General features: G+C 35.3%; 2 protein-coding genes across 2 annotated transcripts; both read right to left on the minus strand.

The window, feature by feature from the left end:
• Positions 1–10166: 10166 nt before the first annotated feature.
• Positions 10167–17278, minus strand: LOC132558667 (perlucin-like protein). The gene is made up of 5 exons (XM_060223263.1): positions 17233–17278; positions 16943–17031; positions 12109–12199; positions 10727–10964; positions 10167–10197 (listed from the first exon to the last, which is right to left on the minus strand). Exons 1-5 carry the CDS (start codon positions 17276–17278, stop codon positions 10167–10169), a joined length of 495 nt encoding a protein of 164 aa, XP_060079246.1.
• A 5879-nt stretch (positions 17279–23157) lies between these two features.
• On the minus strand, positions 23158–27302 carry LOC132558661 (ribulose-phosphate 3-epimerase-like). Its single transcript, XM_060223256.1, has 5 exons — positions 27057–27302; positions 26411–26518; positions 25168–25302; positions 24493–24579; positions 23158–23925 (listed from the first exon to the last, which is right to left on the minus strand). Exons 1-5 carry the CDS (start codon positions 27300–27302, stop codon positions 23803–23805), a joined length of 699 nt encoding a protein of 232 aa, XP_060079239.1. The 3' UTR covers positions 23158–23802.
• Positions 27303–27930: the final 628 nt, after the last annotated feature.

Genomic DNA, 27930 nt, shown 5'->3' on the forward strand with positions numbered 1-27930 from the left:
TCTGTAGGAAAATGACGCACACTTACCAATACCTCAACTTCCGATCGCACCACGCCTTATACCAAGTTGGGCGTTGCGCAAACCTTGCTCCATAGATGTGAATCGATTACCACAGAAGAACAAGATCAGAATCAAGAACAAAATCACATACATAGCGACATGAAAATTGATAGTTGCCCCTATAGAGGAGTCCAGAAAGGTAACAACGAAGTTGATAAAAGCAAAAAGGCTAAGAGACGAAATACCATCTACTTAAAGCGATTTATATCATTAAAGCCCCAATATACGTAAAAATCACCATAAAAAACAAACTTTATCTTATTTTCCCCGTAATATATGTAACAAAACAAATACTTTCCTATAATTATAGAAAATAAAACTGACTGTTTTCAATTTAAATAAAAATTGAAAAAATCGGAAAATAAACAATGTGGGACCCACAATAATTCATACATTACCGCTCGTAGCGATGACATTGCGCATGAGTATATTCCGCGTGTGTAAACATGGCAGACACAGTATAGACGTTCACCAGCCGCTTCCTTTTTTTCCAATCATACATCAGGCCAGTTCTAAATTCTTACGTTATAATTGTGCGTCGTATCGTTTCTTAACTAATTATTCCTTCTAATAATTTCCCAAAACTTAATGTTTATCACAGGAATACCTGAAGTTTACGACAAGACTTCGCAAACAATGTTTGTAAACAAAACCTTACCGTAGACATATCTGCATGTGCTTCCTCTATAAGTAGAAACTTCAACTCTCGCGAGATCAGGTCATGAACTTTCCGACGTGGTTCGGCAACAATCGTAATTTCGTTGGCGGCGTGTTTAAAATGGAGGTGTGTTTACAAATAGCGAGTTTCAACTGCTCATATATCAATACTTTATGCATAAAGTAATGGTAACTATTGTTTGAATGACTTAATTTTAACTACATCTTAGATAATATCTCAATAATTATGTGTGATTCTACACTAAATTTTTGGTGAATGTTACGTATATTGGGGCTTTAAGGAATCTCTTAACTAAATCCACAATATATCTCTTAGTGTTTTCATCGTGATTAGGACAGTCATGTAGAAAGGGTTTGGAAGGTAGAAGAAATGGCATCACTAAGAGCAGAAGGGAAAAAAAGAGAAGTTGTCTTTAATGAAGTGACCACAATCCTCTACACGAAAACCACATAGGCAGACAGAGCTGTGTTGGATCGGGGAGTTAAACCAATCTGCGTTAAAATTTCTTGCATAGTTTTCTTAGATGGCAAAATAGCCCATACAATATCTGCATATTCAGGAATAGGACGGATAAATGTTTTATATGTAGGCCATACAATATCTGCATTTTCAGGAATAGGACGGATAAATGTTTTATTCAAGAATAGAATGTATACATGTTTTGTATATAGCCCATACAATACAAGCTTACTTCAGTCTCTAATTCGTCGCCAATATCATTTACATATAATAAAAAAGATATTGTCCTAAAGCTGATCCCTGTAGTACCACTGCCGTTAGGGTTTTCCATGTAGATTTAGAGCCATCTATGATAACCCTTTTCTGCTATTTGTTAGGTTAGATCCGAACTATTTTAACATATCATCACATATACCATGCTTTTTTCATTTGTAAATCAAACCATTGTTCCAAACATTATCAAATACCTCGAGATGTTTGACGATTTCAACATAAATACTTAATAGGTGATAAACAGTAGGATCTTTGGGTAGAATCCCAGATTGATGCTGAGAAAAAAACCTTTTGTCTAGACAGATGTTCTATGAAAATTTGGAGCAATTGATATGGGTTAGTCTGAAGGGCATGTGATCGTGTACATCTGACGGGACATGTGATTGTGTACATCTGACGGGATATGTGATGTGTACATCTGACGGAACATGCGATCGTGTACATCTGACGGGGCATGTTATCGTGTACATCTGACGGGGCATGTGATAGTGTTTCTACCATTCTACTTTAATTTATTCCACTCTCAGGCAATTGTGTAAATATGGCGGGTGTTGGATAAATATAAGTGATATTCCACTAGTGGTATATGGACTTCCGGTTACATGATTGGTGAACTTTGACCCCTTTGTTCCACGTGCGATTTGTTTAATACCGTCTGCTGTCAACATGGCTGAACTGGATACGCTTGAGGTGAATGTAGGTGATAAAATAAGGCTATGTGATGGGGAAAGGGTGTAATACGGGCAATTTCAAAAGCAGATAATAATGTTGGGTTTGATCGTTTCCAAATAGAGCTTAATTCGGGAAAGACTGTTACAGAGGCCAGGTATCGTTTCGACGTGACACCGGCTTGTCAGTGGTAGCCTGTATGTTTACAAATGCTTATACTCCGCCCCTTTCACGTCAGCTTACGTTATTGATACATTGTAGTACAATGTATTTGTAATGTTGCACTTGCTTACACCTAGACCTAACATTGTAGCCTTTTCATAATTTTAGTCGATTGAAGTCAAAATTAATCTTTTGAGCATAATTCCAGCCCAAAGTAATAAATTTCTTTAATTATTTCGGATGTCGGAATGGTGCATATATTGGCCTTGATTAAATTGCTTGTTATTTATTCAGTTCATATTCAGAGTTTAGATTTATGCCTGTTTTTTATATAACCGGGTCTGATGAATAAGTCTGGGAGTAACAATAACGGAAAAAGACAATATGTGTGTGATTATTAAGTTCCATTGCCACTCCGGGAAATTTATTGATTCACTTTCGACCCAATTCAATCCATTGAAACCTGAAAGAAAATATAGAAATAGGACAGAAAAAAAACCCAAAACAATTACTTGTATAAGTACCCTCATTGCCTTCAGTACCAAAGACATTGCCACGATCTTCATTATCTCTGTAGTTAGTGAAACTGTATTATAGAACTGAAGAAAAAATCTTTACTGCCTAACTTGTAACCGATTAAAATATGTAGCTTAAATTCTTCAGCTCAAACAATAGCTTCAATGAATTCTGAACGGATCGCTAAGAACATTTGTTGAATTACCAACACTGTCACTTTGATTGACGACAAATCAGTTTACACGATAATATCACTGACTACAAATCAGTTCTACTTACTAGCAGTTCTTACAGTTACAGACAACCATTCTCAAGATAGTTTTATGGAATAATTAGCTGATCTCGAGATATCATCACTGAATAAGTAACAGTTCTCACAATAGCTGTTCTGAGAGTTGTTCTCGTGTTATATTAAATGAACATACCTGTTCTCCTTTACCTCACAAATATACAAATATGTGTGCGTGCATTCTCGATCTCTCCATCGGAAAGTCAAATGAGAATGAGAATTACTGAGATGTCCTTCTAAACAGTCCACGTCAGAGGAGTGGTGATTGTCTGGCTCGCCCGAGTCCCAGTTAGTGTAACCCAGGTAATGACCACTTCCATACCACCTCCAGTCTCCTTCGACAAATATGTCATTCCCGCCGAGCCAAAAGTCACGATGGTCAGCTGAGTACAAAAGCAATCATTGATGAAATAAGAATGGATATAGTGACGATTCTTTTTCGTCCTTTTGATTGCAATCCAAAAGGTTTTGTACAACGATTGTTCATGTTTTCAAACATGTATTAAGGTAAATAAGAAAATAATACCGTCATCTGTGAAAGACACAGGAGTGAATGAAAAGCGCTCGAGACGTCGACAATACATCAGCGTTATCAATCTCAGTAACATAAATGAAAGCACAACCTACTATGAAATTTTGTAAGCATTTGCTTCAAGAAATTGTTCTCTTGTGCATCTTCAACTTCAGCGAGGTTGGCATGGAACGATGAACATGCGGCCTGTTAAAGATATCAAAGTTATTAAAGTTTTACATGGAGACAACTGACATAGTACCACGAGAACAAGATACGTTTTTCGGAAGTTTAAGCAAATTCTGACGTCATCAAGAATTTCACCATGTGAACATTGGTCAAATTAAGTATGTAATGTCAAGTTCCTAAATGAGAACAATGTTAACAAAAATGAAACCAAATGTCAGACTTACGATCACTGAACACGTCCAACCGCAAAATGCACACTCAAAAAAATCTCAATGACATCATTATGAAGAGTTTAAAACTTCCTCATGAATGGCTCTTTTTTATCTTAATAACATATATCAAATCAACGAATGACAAACTCAATCAGAACAACGACAGGAAAAGATGCAAATCAATTACGATGTTCCATAGCCAAATAAATCAAATATCAATAAAAACTTTAAATAAAAAAAAGTTATGAATATTTATTAATTAGTCTTTGAAATGTATTCCAGACAATGTACAATCAAAGTCGTCTAAGTTACCGATGCAGCAGTCCAGTCTTTCCCCTCATCGGACACAAAATAGCAGGAACTATTATAGGTTTCCCAGCCGTTTGGACATCCACAGATCACTGGAAATCAATCAGCTATAAGCGTTAAACAAGGAACAAGCCATGTAGACGTAAGTCGACACATGACTCTATATATTGTTAAAATATAACTATTAATTGGACATTTATATATAACTTCGAATAACACAAAACTTTGCATTAATTCATGAATTATATCATAACAAAGATTTTAAAACGTTAATGTTGTTGAAAAGTATATTACCGTGAAATAGTAAAACAAACACCTTCAGTGAAAATAGTGAAAACTTTAAATAAGTCCTCACATTGAATTCTTAAAGGACTATCTGAAGCAAAATCGTGTGATAAATCACTGCTACAGTATGTTTATACATGTATTATGATCAGAGGCACCAACGAAATGTATGTTATTATCTTCGAAAAACACTGCGAAATTTAATAACAAGTTTGATATTGATGCATATGAACACAAATCTTACCCTGACCCAACACAGCTGTGAAAATCAGACCGAATCTTGCAAGGTAAGTCATTGTAGATGTACCGTCACAAACCGACCTAGACTACATTATGGACGTGACCAACAGATAACGACTGATCTTATAGCTGAATTCTTCACTTTTTAAAAAAGATAATACTGACACTGTAATATCTTGTTTGTTACCCACGAGGAACAATCAACTCATAAGAAATGGCGTCCAAGTGATACAACTGCTTTTATTAACCTCCACGACAGAAGAGCAAACGCTCAGGGTTATACTAAATACCCTACAGTAACACGTACCGGATTGATCCATATATCACACTCCTCCCTCTTTAAAATGTCAAGTTCAATACTCAAATTACACAAAATCTCTGTTGATTATTGTTAACCAGTCTTTGGTCTTCTGAACTGAAAGAAACGATAATTCAACATTCACTGCAAATACTGTAATTAAAAGAGATCTCAATCACACTTATCACTGTCAATGATATGGCTAATAGCCAACAAACAAATTCAACTTTTGTGGGGGCTGACGGTTCCTAGGTGGATTACGACGAACGACCGGGCTAGTGCTCGACACAACGGGTATCTGAATGTCACTCGTCGACGATTCCAGCTGAGGAGTTGGAATCGGTGCTACGACTGCTGAGTCGTCATGTACAGAGATGGGCACCTTAAGTGTTTCAGGTTCCTTAGACGGTATTGGAGAACGCGAGAACGTCTCTGGTAGTACCACGGGTGTATCCACTTGCGACTGGTTTGAACCCGAATTAGACACCACGGATAAATCGTCAAATAACGGTTCCTCCCCTGACGATAAGATATGATCAACATGGGTGTAGCGAATGTTTGGTCCTACCCGTACGAGATAAGTAAGAGGACCTAGCTATCTCGCTATCGTACCCGGCATCCACTTTTCCTGACCACTCCTCACCCGCACTCTCTGTTTCGAAGAGAATGTTCGAACCCGAACTCGCCCTTTGTCATGTTGTCGTTTTTGTTCAGCTTGCTTCCGTTGAACGCGACTTCCAGTGTCAGGTTTCAACAACGAGAGAGGTGTGCGTAGCTGACGCTGAAGAAATAATTCAGCTGGCGATACACCAGTAACAGTCTGTGGAGTAGATCGATACTTCAGTAAGAAGTTACTGAGACTATGCTGAATTGTATATTGTTCATCACCATCAAAAACCTGCTTTTGAAGCGTTTGTTTCAAGATCTGGACTGAGCGTTCCGCTGCTCCATTTGAAGCTGGGTGATAGGGCGTTACTAGAGTATACTTGACCCGTTCCGTTTCATGAACTGTTCGAACTCAGTTGAGGTAAACTGGGGGCCATTATCAGAGACAACATCTTCAGGTAGGCCATAAGAACTGAAGAGTGACCGAAGGACTTCGATAGTCCTCTCAGAAGTAGTGGTTGTCATATGAGTCACCTCAACCCACTTAGAGTGACTGTCCACAACCACAAGAAAATATCTCTTGTCTTTCTCCGCAAAGTCTATGTGGACACGCTGCCAAACACGAGTAGGCCATGACCAGGAGTGAAGGGGTGTCACCGGGGGCATTTTCCTCGTAGCCTGACATGCATTACAGGCACTGACCACTGTTTCGATGTCTTTATCCAGGCCAGGCCACCACAGATAACTCCGGGCTAGAGATTTCATCCGGCTCATTCCAACATGCTGTTCATGTAGTTGGGCCAGAATACGCTCTCGATAGGCTTGTGGGATGATTACACGCAAACCCCACAACACACAACCCTGCTCAGTAGACAGTTCATTTCTGCGCTGATGAAATGGTTGCAGGTCGCGATCTGACAAATAATTAGGCCAACCTCGCAGTGTCAAGTACCTTCGACAGCACTACATCACGTCTCGTCCCCTTCGCAACGTCCTCAGATGTCACTGGTAAGTCATTCAACTGAGTGAAGTGGTAGACCTCCAATTCCTCCGACTTCCCGTCACTTTTGACAGGCAACCTCGAAAACGCGTCTGCATTGGCATGATGTTCGGCCCTCCGATACTCAATATCGTATCGATACGCGGACAATATAAGAGCCCATCGCTGCATCCTTGCGGCAGCTAAAGTCGGGACGCCGTTCTTGGGGCCTAAGATTGTAACTAACGGCTGGTGATCCGTCACCAGGGTGAACTGATGCCCATACAAATACTTGTGAAACTTCCGGACACCAAACACCAGACCCAAAGCTTCCTTCTCCACCTGAGCGTAATTCTTTTCACTCGCCGACAGAGTTCGTGACGCGTATGCAATGGGGCGCTCCTCTCCGTTGTCACAAATGTGGGAGATCATAGCTCCGACCCCATAAGCAGATGCATCGCACGCTAACCGTAGCGGCTTGTTCATGTCGTAATGAACCAACACGCGATCACTTGACAACTGGTCCTTACACGACCGAAACGCGCACTCGCACTGTAAGGTCCAGTTCCAGGACTTATCCTGTCGCAAAAGCTCGTGCAAAGGCTGCAACTTGGTCGACAGATTCGGCATATACTGACCATAATAGTTCAAAAGTCCTAAAAATGATTTCAGTTCAGACACATTTGTCGGACTTGGCGCGTTCTTGATCGCTTCGATTTTCGCCTCAGTGGGATGGATTCCCTCGCGATCCACCATATGACCCATATACTCGACGGTGTCCTCCATGAACTTACACTTGTCCTCGCGTAGACGGACGTGGTGCTCCTCGAGTCTGCGCAACACTTCACCTAAGATCTTGATGTGTTCACTGTCGCTTGGTGCCGTAACCAGGATATCGTCGATACGACACATGGTATGCGGTACTCCCTGCAATATCTGATCCATGACTGACTGAAAGATAGCGGGGGCCGATGCAACACCGAACGGTAACCGATGATACCTGAATAATTCCAGGTGTGTGGTTATGGTTAAATATTTCTCTGAGGCCTCGTCTAATGTTAACTGCTGGTACGCCTGCGATAAATCCAACTTCATTAACTTCTGACCACCGGCCAGCTGTGCAAACATGTCTTCCACATTCGGAAGTGGATACTGTTGTTCATCCAAGCACTTGTTTACTGTCACCTTGAAGTCGCCACAATGGCGTATTGACTTTTCGGCCTTCGGCACAATGACAACTGGAGTCGCCCAATCGCTTTGTTCGACTCGCGACACAATGCCTTCATTTTCAAGTCTATGAATCTCCTTCTCTAAGGCTTCCTTCAGGGAAAAAGGCACCGCCCGGGCCTTACAGAAAATGGGCTGTACATCCGACCGAACCTTTACTTGAGCCTTGAATTTCTGTATCGTTCCCAGACCTTTCTGGAACAGCTTGTGATGCTTGACCAACAGTTCCTAGACCGACGTATCAATGCGCTGCGACTGCACTGACTGGGTCACAGTAAATATACTTGGCCAATCGAGCTTGATGTGGCTTAGCCAGTTCCGACCCAACAACGATGGACGGTTGCCACATGCGACGCGCAACAACAAGTTATGGCTCTGATTTCCGTATGTCACCGGAACGGTTATCTCACCGCGTAATGGCACGTTCACGCCACCATAGTCTTTAAGCTTGACCGTGGGCTTTTGCAAGGACAATTGCGAGAGATGATCAGTATACACCTTCTCCGAGCAAATAGTGACCGCGGCTCCTGTGTCAATTTCCATCTGAACTGGACAACCGTTCAAATCGAGGTTCACCTAATAGCCCTTATCAACACTAGCGACATTATACAGGCCATATAAGAACTCATCATCCTTGAGTTCCTGCGCCTCCAGATACTTAGTCTTACTAATGTTAGTACCGCTTACAGACCCTTTTGACCTTTTGGTTGGACATTTTTTTCCAATATGTCCCTCTTTCTGACACACATAACACTGCGCATGCAGAAACTTACAGTCTGCTGTTGTATGTTTTCCACCACAGCGAAAACACCTTTTACCTGAGTCACTGTTGGTTCCCTCTGCCTTGTCCGAGTGTGATCTTTCAGTACCCCAGTACTTTGATTTCCGAGGCTTGTACTTCTGACCTTTGTTCACAACATTGACTGAACCAATGGCCGGCTGCGACATTACCTCAGTGTTCTTTATCGCCATCTCCATGGCTAACGCGATTTCATTAGCCCTGGCTAGGTCCAAGTCTTTCTCGGCCAACAGTTTCTTTTGTATGACCTCACTCCGTAATCCGCATACTAGTCTGTCCCTCAAGGCCTGATTAAGGAAGTCCCTGAACTTACAATACTTTGCCAACTTCTTTAGGCTGACTACATAATCAGAAACTGATTCCCCCTCCCTCTGTTTACGATTGTGAAATTTAAACCGTTCTCCTATCACGAGTGGTTTGGGGGAATAATGTCTAGTTAGTGCTGCCTTCAACTCCTCATACGATTTGGTACTGGGCAGCTCTGGGGTGAGAATGTTCCTAAGCAAAGCATATGTTTGCGGACCTACTACCGCTAGAAACACAGGGACCCGTTTAACGTCAGCTGTATCATTTGCGGCAAAAAACTGTTCCAGTCTCTCAACGTAATAACTGAAATCCTCTTTGCCCTCTGCGAACTCGCCGATACGGCCTATTTTCGCCATGGTGCTTTCTTTCAAAACACAGAGTCGATCTTACCACAAGTTCCGTGCCTCGTCGCCACTATAATATCTTGTTTGCTACCCACGTGGAACAATCAACTCATAAGAAATGTCGTCCAGGTGTTACAACTGTTTTTATTAACCTCCACGACAGAAGAGCTAACGCCCAGGGTTATACTAAATACCCTACAGTAACACGTACCGGATTGATCCATATATCACAGACACTTGTTCCGGACATTTCTGAAATAAATACAGGATAACAGAGGTGACGTTTTTCGTGTTATGAGACAAGTCCTAATTTAAAATACATGAATTGTAGATAAAGAGCAGATTTTTCGACTCATGTGTGATATGCATGTGAAAATGACGATTTCCTTCCACAATTATCATTTGAATGCCGACCCAGGCGCGTGTCGCTTTATTTCCCTCGCTTCACATAGGGACAGGGCTCTTCCGTTGATTGACTATAGACCGGTATAAAAATCGATCCTGTAAAACATCAGAATAATTCGGATTTATAATGAAGCTTAGGATTTAAACTTCATATGACTATATAATTGTTTAATTATCAATAACGTAACATATAATGGGTTCTTCTGAGGACCACCTATATAGAACAGGGGAAGTGGATAAGACTATAGAAAAGTTAAAACTGGAATATTGTATTATTATCTAATGTTTATTTCCAACAAGTTACTACATTATTATTGAGTAACGGCACCAGTTGCAGGTTCAGTCACGCTCAGCCAATCACGATTGCTCCAGAACTGTCACTGAAAGTAAAGAAATTCATGTACTGGTGCATAAGTGATTTGGAGAGACTCTTCACAAACGAGGTTGTAATTTCAAAAATAAGCTAACTGTGAATGTATCAATTAAATTTAATACTGGTATCCTTGTTAATGACACATTTGTATTATTTGAATTAAGAGATTGTTTAACGATGTCAAGCAAGGCTTTAGGTCACCCTTTTATCCTTCTTTGAACAATTAACAAGCATCACTAACAGGACAGAATATCATTATCTATTTTACTGTTATGTTAGTCATTTGTTTATTTTTTTAAATTTCTTATTGTTTTTTTCTTTTGATGGAATCTTTCTTTGGTATTCTAAAATGCTCAAAAAATATCGTGTAAAGACCGTTTATTGAAATTGTCCTGAATTTTCGATATTCCTGTAATATCACTATGGCTGGTTTGAAACATTCGGCAAAATTAACACATAAAAACGTTGAAAGCACTATCAACATTTAAGGAATCTCCAGTTTTTAAATATGCTTCTTCGCCTTAATGCAGACTTACCCGATCTCACAAATGAAGTTATTTTGTTCTTTGCACGGTCGATCATCCCATCGATACTCTCGATTTTGCCTTATTGCAACAATCAAACAATCTTCTTGTTGGTTATGGTAGCTGTTTGGTTCGCCTGGGTACCAGTTTGTGTAGCTGAAAAGCTGGTCAGAGTATACCCATCGCCAGTCACCTTCCACAAATATGTCCGCCCCGCCTAACCAATATTCAGCATCATTCGAGTGGCCATCTACAGAAATAAAACGACTCAGAAAAGAATAATGAATTGATTGTCAGTCTATCACAAAGACATCATGGGCACATGTAGAGTTTTGTATTGTTTTGAATTTGTATATAATTTACTTTTTGTTAACAACTGACGATAAGAAAAAAAAATAATGATGAAGATAATGGAAGATTGATATAATTTCACTATATGATTGTTTGATGCTCGTTAGCATGCCTAGTGATTTAGTTGTCGTCGTCTGTTATGAAACCACGACATTATTCCAGTTGATCTGGTTGATTATGGCAGTTGTCATCAACTTAACCTTAACGTAACGAATTACGGTCTTATTCATCGAGCGCATTTTAGAAAACCTAGTGCATTTTAAAGGTAACTTTGTCCTATTCTTAACATATTTTAAAAAATGAAACCTCTTCTTATTCTTCACGGTTTGTCTTGTGGAACCTTGCCTGATTCTTCACGTTTTCAAAAAGAAAATCTGGTGCTTATCTTTCACGTTTATCTAGGTCACCTGCTCTATCATTTATCTGTCTTTTCTTCTATAAGAATCCTGGTCTTATTCCACAGGTCCTTTCTAGGTAACTTTATTCTAATTTTCATGCGGTTTTTTTTTTCTTTTAAGAAACCTGGTTCTATTCTTCACGTATATTTTTTATTATGAGATCTGTTATCTATTCTTCTTGTTTTTAGAAAACCTGGTCTTTTTCTCGTGTTTTTTCGTAATCTTTTCTCATTCTTCACGTTTTCTTTATTATAGGTACTTTATCTTATGGTTCATGTTTAGAAATTATGTCTTCAGGTGTTTTTTTTATGAAACCTGTTTTTATTGTTCATTTCACGTGTTTTTTCGTAATCTTTTCTTATTCTTCACGTGTTTTTTTATAGGTACCTGATCTTAAATTTCACATGTTGGTTAGAAATCATGTCTTGACGTGCTTTTTATCACATATGATATATATTTCCTTTGTTCATATTTTGAGTGATTTGGAGTTTTGAGGTATGTTTGCTCGTAATTCCTTATTTTTAGCACAAATTTATGTACAACTTTCATTTTCTCCATTTGAAATTCTCACTCGCTAAATGGGCTGAAAGGTCAGCTTGATATATTAAAGGCCTATAAACAGTGATTTAAAAAACAGCACCTTACCATGATATTTCGAGATTATTTGTTTAAGAAAAGTGTCCTCCCTTGCGCTTTCAATTTCAGCAAGATGGGCATGATACAATCCACATGTTGACTGAAATTGTTAACAAATTCTTAAAATCAGCCTGGAAGTAACAACACCCCCAACCAAAACCTCGAAAACGATAACCAAGTCATAATCATGATTATTTTTTATATTCTATTCAATTTACAAATTGTCATAAGAAAATAAAAACGACCAAGAAATCATTGCTGTGCGCTCTTTCAATCATTCAAAAATTCAAGAATCTGTTTCATTTCAACTAATTTCATTGTATAAAAATTTAGATGACTTAATAGACCTATACAAACCTTCAATATTGGTGGTTTAATATATACATTATATATTTTGCATATAATTATATAGGTATGATATATTTGTGAGTATGTTACCATTCATTCATACACACTCTTTTATTTCCATTTACTCATGAGACACACTTTTACACTCTCAGACTTTATAGATCCATAGTAACCGTCAGTAATAACTAATTGACAGTACAATATTGAATTAAAATAAAAATATATAATAGCATATAAAAAAGAGTAATCATAGTTAGTAGGGGAAATTACACATTTTTTTTCTTTACAATTTTAACACTTTTATCAATGTCCGCAATTTCCTGATGATGAAATATATAGTAATGTATGTTATAGTAAACAATGGCAAAATAAACACAAACAACAAACAAATAATCATAATATTGTAGAGGCAGCAATATACGTATCTACATGGGGTCAATTAACTTCATTTATTTCAAGAGATAAGTAAGATTCATAAAACCGATTAGAGTATGAGTAGACACAAAATTAAAGTCATTAGGATAATGAACGACGTGTACTGATTTTTTTACAATTTAATTTTTTTATGGATGACCATAATGGTATGATGGGATAGTAGAAATATAATCAACAAAATTATGTAGTTTACTCTCAATAACATACTTCTCTGATGGAACTGTTATTTTCGGGTGTTGGAATTTTGGGGACTTAATAAATATAGAGAAGTGGACATAGTTCAAAGTAAGGTCTGTAGATATTTCCTTGGAGCTGCTGAAAATGGAAGCAATACTGCTCTCCGTGGTAATATGGGGTGGTATTCGTGTGAAGTTAGTCCGAGTTTTTTTTTATTGTTTTATTGTTATTATTATTTTTACGTAATGAGAATTGTGAATAGAATACTGCAGTCAGTTCATAAGTTGTCACGTATCTTAGAAAGCCCTGGAACTTTAGTGTTGTTGGTGTCTTCAAAGATAAAAAGATTAAATGGTGTAGTTACTCCAAATATAGCACCCTATCAATGTATAACGGAAAATCAAAAACGTGATGTTAATAATATATATGGTAAAACGATTTTCGAATTCCAGTCTTTGAAAAAGCCAGTATGTTACGCAATGAATTTGACACTTTAAGTAATAAAGATATTTTTTGTGTATTTTACAAACTGAAGATATTTAATATCTTTTATCAAAATCAATTTATCTCATGATGAGGCGTAGACGTTCTTTTTTAAAATGTAATTTTAACTGATATATGTATAACGTAAAATACGTCTTTTATTTTGATAACCATGGACTTTTAAAAGTGTCTCGAATCCGGCTGGACATCATTATGTGTCGCAATATTTTAATGCGCTTTATTGTAAACTATTATGTGTGACACTGCAATAAAACATTATTGTATTGCATTGTATTGTGTTGTATTGTATCGTATTGTATTATATTGTATTGTATCATATTGTATTGTATCGTATCGTTTTGTATTGTATGGTATTGTATTATATCGCTTTGTATTGTATTGTATTGTATCGTATTGTATTGAATCGTATCGTTTTGTATTGTATTGTTTTGTATTGTATTGTATCGTTTTGTTTTGTATTTTATTGGTAACAAATTACGTACATACAGAGTATATTTAAGTTTGAGCAAGCCGCCAATAATTATGTTAAATGTGTTCACGCTAAATTTCTGCGAAAAACAATTTAGATGTGGTTCCTTACGTCTTGAAATCAAAACGGGTAGGGATGTCCAATCAGTGATTCTTGTTTACAATATATCATGTAGGTAATTAAGGTAATTATGTAGCGCTTGGATGGAAAATGATATTATGAAGTTCTTCGATCTATAATATATAAAGTAAATAATTTGTGTGAATATTTTAATTGATATGGACAAGTTGGGGTCGGATTATTTCCATTATTATAAGGTTATCATGAATCAAATGTTTATTAAATGTGTAAGCATTTTGTCTGTCTCGTTGAACTACCAATTATCAAACAAGCATTTTTTAAAAACATATATCTTGATACAACTACTAGTAATTTTTCTCAACATTTTGATTAATAAGTTAAACATTATTATTACTGATCATAATACCGATTTATACGCTTATCAAAATGGCTGAAAACGTTATTAATTCGATTTTTCTTGTAGTACTGATAACATAATTAATGGGTAATGTACAGATCTACTTATACTAGTGGCAACATAATTAATGGGTAATGTATCGAGCTACTTATACTAGTGGCAACATGATTAATGGGTATGAACCGAGCTACTTATACTAGTGATAACATAATTAATATGTAATGTATTGACATACTTATACTAGTGGTAACATAATTAATTGGTAATGTATTGACATACTTATACTAGTGATAACATAATTAATATGTAATGTACAGATCTACTTATACTAGTGATAATATAATCAATTGGTAATGCACCGAGCTACTTATACTAGTGATAATATAATTAATTTGTAATGTATTGACATACTTATACTAGTGATAACATAATTAATATGTAATGTACAGATCTACTTATACTAGTGATAACATAATTAATGGGTAATGTACCGAGCTACTTATACTAGTAATAACATAATTACTGGGTAATGTACCGAGCTACTTATACTAGTGATAACATAATTACTGGGTAATGTACCGAGCTACTTATACTAGTGATAACATAATTAATGGGTAATGTACCGAGCTACTTATACTAGTGATAACATAATTACTGGGTAATGTACCGAGCTACTTATACTAGTGATAACATAATTAATGGGTAATGTATTGACATACTTATACTAGTGATAACATAATTAATATGTAATGTATTGACATACTTATACTAATGATAACATAATTTATGTTTAATGTATTGACCTACTTATACTAGTGATAACATAATTAATATGTAATGTACAGATCTACTTATACTAGTGATAACATAATTAATATGTAATGTATTGACATACTTATACTGGTGATAACATAATTAATGGGTAATGTATTGACATACTTATACTAGTGGCAACATAATTAATATGTAATGTATTGACATACTTATACTAGTGGTAACATAATTAATAGGTAATGTATTGACATACTTATACTAGTGGCAACATAATTAATTGGTAATGTATTGACATACTTATACTAGTGGTAACATAATAACATAATTACTGGGTAATGTATTGACATACTTATACTAGTGATAACATAATTACTGGGTAATGTACCGAGCTACTTCTACTAGTGATAACATAATTAATGGGTAATGTATTGACATACTTATACTAGTGATAACATAATTACTGGGTAATGTATTGACATACTTATACTAGTGATAACATAATTAATGGGTAATGTATCGAGCTACTTATACTAGTGGCAACATAATTAATATGTAATGTACAGATCTACTTATACTAGTGATAACATAATTAATGGGTAATGTACCGAGCTACTTATACTAGTGATAACATAATTAATATGTAATGTACAGATCTACTTATACTAGTGATAACATAATTAATATGTAATGTACAGATCTACTTTATACTAGTGATAACATAATTAATATATAATGTATATGTAATGTATTTATACTAGTGATGATAACATAATTAATGTGTAATGTATTGACATACTTATACTAGTGATAACATAATTAATATGTAATGTAACATAATTAATATGTAATCCAGTAACATAATTAATGGAGTATGTACATATACTTGATTATACTAGTGATAACATAATTAATATGTAATGTATTGACATACTTATAGATAACATAATTAATGGGTAATGTATTGACTACTTATACTAGTGATAACATAATTAATATGTAATGTACATGTATTCTACTTATACTAGTGATAACATAATTAATTGTAATGGTAATGTATATGTAATGTACAGATCTACTTATACTAGTGATAACATAATTAATGGGTAATGTATGGGTACTTATACTAGTGGCAACATAATTAATATGTAATGTACAGATCTACTTATTGACATACTTATACTAGTGATAACATAATTACTTATACTGGGTAATGTATGTACTAGTGGCAAGCTATGTAATGTACAGATCTACTTATACTAGTGATAACATAATTAATATGTAATGTACAGATCTACTTATACTAGTGATAACATAATTAATATGTAATGTATTGACATACTTATACTAGTGATAACATAATTAACTGTATACTTACTTATACTAGGTAATGTACCGAGCATACTTATACTAGTGATAACATAATTAATGGGTAATGTATCGAGCTACTTATACTAGTGATAACATAATTACTGGGTAATGTATTGACATACTTATACTAGTGATAACATAATTACTAGGTAATGTACCGACCTACTTACACTAGTGATAACATAATTAATTGGTATTGTATCGACCTACTTATACTAGTGATAACATAATTACTGGGTAATGTACCGAGCTACTTATACTAGTGATAACATAATTAATGAGTAATGTACCGATGCTGTTGGCCAATCTTCCCTGATGTCGGACACGAAGTAACAGGAGCCATCAAACGTTTCCCAGCCGTTTGGACACCCAAGGGTTACTGACAATTAAAATCATGTGATCAAATTTTCAATTTTCTCATTTAGACGTCGCTTATCAGAATTTCGTTATCAAAACATGATTATAGATGAAGAAATTTGAGAAAATATCATATTGCTTGTTTCGATTAAAAGATACTTATATATGTAACTTTGGCTTCAAACAACCTGATAAGAAATACAGAGTGAAATAACAACTTTACCTTGCACAACGAGTGTTGCACAAACAAGCCACAACACAGAAACCATTATCGATGTTGACCTATGTAACAACTAGATTGCAAAAAATCTTATCTCACAGGGACTTGGCACGTATTCTCGACCTTTGGTCAGTATAATGTGTGCCATATAACACTTGCGGACCAGGCATGGGACGTTTACGCAGGGTCCCTAAGACTTATCTAACAGGATCGGGTTGATAAGCAGTTCTCCAGTCTAGAGTATACTTCTAGTTGTTCTCGAGTCTAGAGTATACTTCTTGTTGTTTTCCAGTCTATAGTATACTTCAAGTTGTTCTCGAGTCTAGAGTATATTTCTAGTTGTTCTCCAGTCTATAGTATATTTCTAGTTGTTCAATGTCTATAGTATATTTCTAGTTGTTTTCCAGTCTAGAGTAAACTTCCAGTTGTTCTCCAGTCTAGAGAATATATCTAGTTGTTCTCCAGTCTAGAGTATATTTCTAGTTGTTCTCCAGTCTATAGTATACTTCTAGTTGTTCTCCAGTCTAGAGTATACTTCTAGTTGTTCTCCAGTCTAGAGTATACTTCTAGTTGTTCAATGTCTATAGTATACTTCTAGTTGTTCTCCAGTCTAGAGTATACTTCTAGTTGTTCTCCAGTCTAGAGAATATATCTAGTTGTTCTCCAGTCTAGAGTATACTTCTAGTTGTTCTCCAGTCTAGAGTATACTTCTAGTTGTTCAATGTCTAGAGTATACTTCTAGTTGTTCTCCAGTCTAGAGTATACTTCCAGTTGTTCTCCAGTCTAGAGTATACTTCTAGTTGTTTTCCAGTCTATAGTATATTTCTAGTTGTTCAATGTCTATAGTATACTTATAGTTGTTCTTCAGTCTAGAGTATACTTTAGTTGTTCAATGTCTAGAGTATACTGTTAGTTGTTCTCCAGTCTAGAGTATATTTCTAGTTGTTCAATGTCTATAGTATACTTCTAGTGTTCTCCAGTCTATAGTATACTTCTAGTTGTTCAATGTCTATAGTATACTTCTAGTTGTTCAATGTCTATAGTATACTTCTAGTTGTTCTCCAGTCTATAGTATATTTCGCATCAGATTTCCCTTTAGCGTGTAAACTTGATTAGAACGGAATTGATTCATTAACCATGACACTAATATTGACTGAAGTGTTTACAACCAAGTTGTATGTGTCTTTCAGATGTTACATCTAAGGATGGTTATACTTTCATCTGCTGTCTCTTACCAAATGTGTTTTTATTTAAGAAAAGTTGAGACATCAAAAGCAATATTTATGGATTTTAACTGAAAACGATAACCAACAAATTCTTTATTTCATCTTTTCATATTCCATATGTTATGAAAATGTTGTTTATCTGATAATAAAACATAAATAGCCTACTATTGAGGACCACATTAGTTGGATGACTTCCATGATAACTCTGTTCTATAACACGAGTACTCGACTACCCCTCTTCCTGTCAGTTTTTTTTAATAAATTAATTACAGATGATGCCATTTGTTTTATGTCTTGATGACAATCATTGATGAGACATAATTTTCAGTCGTCAGCCTATCCTGAGTCACGTTGGGTATTAATGATATCACAGTCTGAAGGCTTGTCTAATGCCCAATTTTACAACAAATGGCTGTGTTCCTGGTTGGTATACATGAAACATTACATTAACAGTTGTTCCTGGTTTAAATACACAAAATATTACGTTAAACGTTACTCCAGATGGTATACACAAAATAAGTTATCAAGATAATACACTTAGGAATCCATTTAGAAAATTACATTACAAATTTTATAGTAACAATTATACGAACTGTTAAATATATAATCGTAACCAATCGTATTCAGAGTAATGTTCAATTAACAACATATACTACGATGTATATGTTGTATATGAGGAATATATCTAGTTGTTCTCCAGTCTATAGTATACTTCTAGTGTTCTCCAGTCTACAGTATATTTCGCATCAGATTTCCCTTTAGCGTGTAAACTTGATTAGAACGGAATTGATTCATTAACCATGACACTAATATTGACTGAAGTGTTTACAACCAAGTTGTATGTGTCTTTCAGATGTTACATCTAAGGATGGTTATACTTTCATCTGCTGTCTCTTACTAAAAGTGTTTTTATTTAAGAAAAGTTGAAACATCAAAAGCAATATTTATGGATTTTAACTGAAAACGATAACCAACAAATTCTTTATTTCATCTTTTCATATTCCATATGTTATGAAAATGTTGTTTATCTTATAATAAAACATAAATAGCCTACTATTGAGGACCACATTAGTTGGATGACTTCCATGATAACTGTGTTCTGTAACACGAGTACTCGACTACCCCTCTTCCTGTCAGTTTTTTTTAAAATAAATTAATTACAGATGATGTCATTTGTTTTATGTCTTGATGACAATCATTGATGAGACATAATTTTCAGTCGTCAGCCTATCCTGGGTCACGTTGGGTATTAATGATATCACAGTCTGAAGGCTTGTCTAAAGCCCAATTTTACAACAAATGGCTGTGTTCCTGGTTGGTATACATGAAATATTACATTAACAGTTGTTCCTGGTTGAAATACACAAAATATTACGTTAAACAATACTCCAGATGGTATACACATAATAAGTTATCAAGATAATAAACTAAGGAATCCATTTGGAAAAGTCTTGCACCATCACAAATTTTATAGTAACAATTCTACGAACTGTTAAATATATAATCATAACCAATCATATTCAGAGTAGTGTTCAATTCACAACATATACTACGATGTATATGGTGTACGTGAGGGCGTCTTCCACAGGCACCTGTGGTTGATATCTCGGTATGAGGGCGTCTTCCACAGGCACCTGTGGTTGATATCTCGGTATGAGGGCGTCTTCCACAGGCACCTGTGGTTGATATCTCGGTATGAGGGCGTCTTCCACAGGCACCTGTGGTTGATATCTTGGTGTGAGGGTATCTTCCACAGGCACCTGTGGTTGATATCTCGGTATGAGTTATGTAAAACATTCAGACATTCATTAAACATTAGTTTAAATCATTATTTTATTCCTAGGAAATTCGTTTTTGTCATGTTTCAGGACAAAATAAGAATCAAACATATCAACGGACAAATACAGAACAGAAGTATTTTGTGGAACAAAACTTTCAGATCATAATGTTTGAGTCAAACTCTTTACAAAAAATATTACCTTGTACATACAAATTACAAGCACAAATACGCTGTTGTTCTATAACATCAATATTTTCAAAATTGGCACCATACTGTAAAATATCCATCATTTTTATCAGTTTCTAATAATCGTCTGGTTGTAGGTTCTTTTTGTCAAAGAAATAAATACTTACAAGATATCAGACAAGTTTGTGTCAGGATATAGTAATACAAATTTGTGTTAGGACAGAGTAATATACGTTTGTGCTAAGACACGGTTTTTCAAGTTATTATCAACACAATATTACAGAAATATTTAACCTTACCATAATATGCCATGTAATACAAATCAGTAAAAAAATCAATTTACATTAATTAATGATAAATGCTTACTAGTAACTATTGTGCCATTATAATAGATTTCTTCTCCAAGTCTAAACTGACAAAATTTTATGTATTAATCCTACTGTAAATCCATTTTGTTTCCTTGGATGCTCAATAGAAAATGATATAGGACTTAAGTGAAATTCTCAGTAGTAGATTTTCAGTAGAAAAACTATGTCCAATAGTATGTAGGAAGGCATCACTAAGGACAGGTAAAATGGACCTTTTCGATATCACTTTCAATTTTATTTGTGTGATCTGTCATCCATGGGGAGTCACTAAGGCAATATATCTTTGATCTCATCATAATGATTAAGTCGCTATTATAAAAAAACTAATAATGTATCCGAGTATATTGTTTATTTCTGACTATGTATATCCGTGTAATATTTCAGAACTTTCATTATCCTTGACTTCCTGTCTCTGCGAAGTTATCCTTGACTGTTCTTTCCCTTAACCTGGACAAATATATCCACACTTTTCACCAGTGCGAGATTTCCTTGTCTCCGTCTAAGGTTGAGTTAATGTCAAATCAATGATGTGAAGCATTAGAACAACAAGAACACATATGTACACTTAATAACATAAGTGGGGTAAGAGAAAATATTATCATTAACCCCCTTGTTAGTGAGTTATGGAGATCCCTACTCTTTGGAAAAAATAATTTGCTGACTTAAGTTTCTCTCTCCTCCAGTTCAGATCCCCCAGTGTCACCTCCAAGGGTATGAAAGTTTCAAGTTTCTATAAGTCAACACAAACTCACTCTTATATGTTGTAGTATTGAGTGAGATATAATTCATCACTCTCCTCAAAATACTTCATCATAGGAAAATGTAACTAAACCAGGTTTGAAATCTAGTTATCACCATATTAACCATACAAAACAATTAAGTACCAGAAAGCAGCCAATAAGAACAATTTCTACATAATCAGCATTGTTACAGGAAGAATGCTATTCATACGTGATTACCATTTTATACAAGATTTATTCATCTTTACAATCAATATCACATGAGAAAACTCACTTAGAAATCTGGACAAACAACAATAAACTACTAAGTACGAATCACAGTTACACTTTGAATTCATCTGCTTTTGATCTGCTAGACAATCAACACTTGCGAAAACCCAAAAAACAAAACAAAAACAAACAAAGAATGTGCACACTTAAAAATATTCAACATATAGTTTTCTTAATAGTATTGCCTGGATTTCTTTAGATAAAAAATAAAAATGTCATATTGATATGATCGATATGTTTTTGGCAGTTAAATTTTTTGAACTACGCTTTAAAATCCAAGGCAAGTAATGAGATATAATGTAAACAAGGGGAGATAATCTTGGCAGAATTATTTTACAGCGACACAGTCAAATAAAACATAACCTTACAGGAACACATGTACAGATATCAGTTATAACCTGTGGAAACTACAACCATAACTCATTTTTCCATTCTTTGAAATATCTAGCAATCTGAAGAAGATATTTCTGTAAGTGGAAAGTGAAAAGAAGTCAGACTGTACACATTCTGACATAAACCCATGACAGAATGAGGTTTTTGTTTTGATTAACAATCACAATGATGGGTACCTGTACAGCCTGGGTAACAAATCACAATGATGGTCAGAATTTGCTCTATTTCCACTATTGGGCCTTGCCCCTTCCACCCCTGAAGGCTGAAACTGACTGTTCACTCAAAATTGATTCCCCTTCACCAGAGCATGCTTCTGAGAAAAGTGGGACAACATCCAGGTACTCCTATTTTTACCCTGATAAAAACCCCTTATATACCAATATTTCTAATTAAGTGATATACTCTAACTTAAATATACCCTTCCTAATACATATATGACTTACCCTTAATAAACTCTACCCTGAATACTTTTTAACATTCAACTCTAAATACGCCTTGACCTCAATAAACTAAATATACCCTTCCTAATACATATATGACTTACCCTTAATAAACTCTACCCTGAATACACCCTAACCGATATACACTCTACTCTAAACATTCTCTACTCTAAACCAATATCCTTACTCCTGATTATACCTTAAATAATAAATAGATGGAAAATGTTTCAAGAAAACATACCATGTGCTACATTGAGATTCAGCCCTGAAACCCTCTACATAAGTATGATGTATCATATCAATAGAGTGTGGTATTAAAATGACTCACTTCAGAATTACATCAATGAATGGTATAAAATTCTACTGAATACAGAAAACACCCCTAGATACCACTGTACCAGTACATGGACTGAATACAGAAAACACCCCTAGATACCACTGTACCAGTACATGGACTGAATACAGAAAACACCCCTAGATACCACTGTACCAGTACATGGACCGAATACAGAAAACACCCCTAGATACCACTGTACCAGTACATGGACGGAATACAGAAAACACCCCTAGATACCACTGTACCAGTACATGGACTGAATACAGAAAACACCCCTAGATACCACTGTACCAGTACATGGACTGAATACAGAAAACACCCCTAGATACCACTGTACCAGTACATGGACCGAATACAGAAAACACCCCTAGATACCACTGTACCAGTACATGGACTAAATACAGAAAACACCCCTAGATACCACTGTACCAGTACATGGACTAAATACAGAAAACACCCCTAGATACCACTGTACCAGTACATGGACTAAATACAACTAAAAAGAGCCCAATCTAAGTTAAAATGTGCACAAAATATCTTTTTAACACTGGAATGGGGGATATTTTTTGACAAGTATTAGACTAATGTGTGTCCATTTTGTTAAAATAGTATTGATAGAAAACAATAGTTTATATATTTCATATCATATATACACAAATTCCTGAATGAAAAGATGTTGGTATCATATAACCAATTAAAAAAAAACAAATTTAATCAATGTTCAGTTTATATAGATTTTATGATATTTGATATTTCTCTCAAGACAATTCATTTCCTTAAAAAAATATTTGTTCCTGAACTCATCTTTACACTGATTTGCAACAATAATAAAATCATCTTTCCAGAAGAGATTTCTGTATAGAATCGTCCACAATATTCCTCATATGTTGCATTGTCTCCCTTGGATTATCACTCTTCACTATAGCACTTCCGGACACAATCATATTGGCACCAGCCTAAATAAAGAAAATATATATTCACTTTTACCATAAAAAATATGTAAACACTGTACTATCATTAGCAAATTTTATTCTCTTTAGATCAGTTATATCAAAGGTTGGCAAAGAACTCCCTTATGCATTTTGTATCCTCTACAATGATTTGTGGGCAGTGTTGCTACTTAACTGATATGCCCTCTACCATGTTTTGTGGGCAGTATTGTTACCTAACTGATATGTCATTTACCATGTTTTAAGGCCGATATTATTACTTAACTGATGTGTCCTCTACCATGTTTTGAGGGCAATGTTGTTATCTTCATTAAGCCTTATGTATCCCTTGTAAGTCAGGGATTAACTATGATAAAAAAAAGTTAAGTATATTGTTACACATGGGTTGGTTGTGACTAAGCTTTGTTACCTAAATAACTGTTGCAAAGATATCAATTTATTTGGGGACAAGTGGAAGCAGTACCTAGACCGTGTAGAAAGTAACAGATGTTTCTGTCACACAGAACAATGTTTTTTTCATTATTAATATTGTGACAATAGTCTGCTAGTCTTTCTGGTATGATGACAATTTACCTCTGCACAGTGTTGAATGGTACCGGGACCAACTCCACCATCAACTTCTATATCAACATCTCTAAAATTATCTCTCAAAAACTGTACCTACAAGGTCAATCAAATCTCTGAATAAAATAATGTAGATTTTATGACAATGAGTAGATACAAAAGCATCAACCCTTATTTTCACTTGTTTCAAAAAGTATTGCAACATCAAGGTCAAATATCCCATAAATATAAGGTCATATTCTTCAGATGTACAATTTTTATGAAAGAAGAACAACACTAGAATATCTCTTACATCAGGACAGTAAAAGAATTAATATCTACTATCAAAATATCACTACTTTAGAATTTTTCCAGTTATATCTGAATTCTATACTTTTAGTATGAAATTGTATATCAAGATGTTACATACATTGCCTAAAAAAAATTATGTGTTCATTTACTCCAACTAAATGAGCCTAAACAAGACCTGAATTTGTAAACACAGTAAATCATGTGTATATGTATGTGGATGTGGATATCAATTCCACAACATTACATTCAAAGACAAAACACTTGGAACTAAGTTGGCGGTATGAACACTTGGCCCTCATACTTTAAAAGATTTTAACTTTCTGAGGTTAATGCAGAACCAAGCTGTCACATGATATTTTCAATCCATTGAAGCATTTAATATCCCTTTTTTACCTTTGGCATCATATCTTGCATAAACTTTTGTCCACCGAAACCTGGTTCTACCGTCATGACAAGGACCATATCCACTAAATCAACCAGGGGAACAAGGACGTCTACAGGAGTGTTTGGTTTTATACCAATTCCAGCCTAAAAAAACAGATTTATTCCTTTATCAATGTAAGCAATACATATAAAACATATATGGGGTAGTTTGTGGTAAACAGACAAATGCATGAATGAACAGACAGATGGACTGACAGGCATATTTACCAGAAGGAACCACGTTTCCAGACAGACACCATATTTACCAGAAGGAACCACGTTTCCAGACAGACACCATATTTACCAGAAGGAACCAAGTTTCCAGACAGACACCATATTTACCAGAGGGAACAATGTTTCCAGACAGACACCATATTTACCAGAAGGAACCACGTTTCCAGACAGACACCATATTTACCAGAGGGAACAATGTTTCCAGACAGACACCATATTTACCAGAAGGAACCATGTTTCCAGACAGACACCATATTTACCAGAGGGAACCATGTTTCCAGACAGACACCGTATTTACCAGAGGGAACCATGTTGATACCATATTTACCAGAGGGAACCATGTTTCCAGACAGACCATAAAGTTAACAGAGGAATCATGTTTCCAGACAGACAATAAAGTTACCAGAGGGAACCATGCTTTTAATGCATGATTACATGGGCAGGATTTCACTGGTGAACAGCACCTTAACAAGAGCTGTTGCAGAACATTGCTTGCCTTGTAAATGATTGTCAATCTAAAATGAAACAAATATATACGCTTTGTTTATTGTCAATTGATATCCCTGTCTATGGTGTACTTTGTTTTCAAAGCTACCTGTTATTACTGTATTTCAATTTCAGCAAAATAAATATTATTATCGAAAAGAGTCCAAAACATATCAGAAAGCAGATTTTTTTATAAAGCCAAAATTCCTTTTTCTGACAATTTTAACAATAAAAGGACACTGGTACCATATATATGCATCAGTAACCTATAGAGTGATGTATTTTTCAAAACTGGCATTAAAAACCTTATTCAGACTTTAAGCCATGCAATGTGTATTCTGAAAATTAGGTAAAGATTAAAAAGCTGCTTTTTGAAATTATATAATAAGACTTGGCATGGCAAACAGGTTTTGTAGGGACTAAACAATATGGTACACAAATTTATACGGTGCTAGACATACTTGTGATATGACCAGTAAAAACATAAGAATACCTTCATTCCAGTTTCTCTTATTTTTCTGATACAAGCTGCGGGGTCGTCTGTCGCCTCATAATGAAATGTATATTGATTAGCACCGGCATCATGCATGCCCTCAATCCACTGCAAGATAATACAGTCATATTGTAAACACAAGGGAGATACTGAGTACTTAGTAAACAAAACACAGTATAAAATTTTCTTTTTTTCTCTCAGTCATATTACTTTTTAAGACGTGTAACCAGTGATTTTTGTGACTCAGATATTTGAGTCCTGAACTGATGTTTTTTTTCCTGTTGGACACACAGATTTTGATAACCCATTAACATTTTGGAATTTGTGTTCTGGACTTGTTGAAAATAAAACTAAAAAAATTATTGGTAACGTGTCTGAATAAAAAAAAGATCGCTTGAGAGGCTTCGTTTTCCCAATGCATCTCTCTCTCTCTTCCAAACTGAATAATGTGGATTCTTATTAATGTATAGAATATATGTCTGTAGGTTGATACATGAGGCGTCATACAATCTACGGCTAGTACAATTATTAATACCTGATCTCCTCTAAGTCTGGTCTAGCCAACACAATATAAACAAATTCGCATTTTATGTCAGAACTACAAAATTGCAACTACTGTCTATGTCTAGGACTGTGCAGTGTTCACCTGTTCGGGCTTCTGTACCATCATATGCATGTCAAAGAAAACTCCAGGAAGTTTAGGACGGAGACATTTTACAACAGGGTGACCAAATGTTAAGTTAGGAACAAACTGTCCGTCCATCACATCCAAGTGTAAATAATCTGCTCCACTGTCCATCATTCTCTGACATTCTGAAGCTAGATCAGAAAGGTCTGCGTTTAAAATAGAGGGGCCGATTTTGCAGGCTGGCGTTCTCATGGGCGCCGCCATTTTGAAAGTTAACGAAAAGCTATGGATTTGTGATAAGTCACCGTTTCGTATTATATCTATTTCCCGCGGAATGTCAAACTAAAGAGTTACTCTGGTTATCTCCCTTCCCATGTGTGCTGCGGAATTTCCGTCGGATCATTATATTATTTATATCTATTTAATTTTGTAAGAATATGTATTCCGATAAAAATTATCACTCGTGTCACAAGGAGATATTGAAAACCAAAGCCTTTCATTATAATTTCTCTTACGTTCAGAAAATGGACAATTGTGTAAAGACATTTACATAGCATACATGTAACAACAGTGTAAGTCCGGTGTGAAGAGTACAACTTCTATTGCCTCGGTGGCGATTTCCATTTTTAAAGTGGAGTAAACAGTAAAGTTTCAAAATACATGATTGAAAATTCAACATCATACTACTTCATGGATTTACAGCATTACAGACTTAACGTTCTCATAAAATAGTATTTTGATTTTTAACAACGATTCCAAGATCACTTCAATTTAAAAATAAAAACAGCATTAATTGACACACAAATCATTTAGACTGCTTTTGGCGTTGAAAGCCATATACTTGTTTTTTTATTTTCATGAATAGGGGACTATTTGAAGCATCAATATACCT

Source organism: Ylistrum balloti, unplaced genomic scaffold, assembly GCF_031769215.1.
Source record: "Ylistrum balloti isolate Yb309-2 unplaced genomic scaffold, AGI_CSIRO_Ybal_v1 Utg370808, whole genome shotgun sequence".
NCBI lineage: Eukaryota > Metazoa > Mollusca > Bivalvia > Pectinida > Pectinidae > Ylistrum > Ylistrum balloti.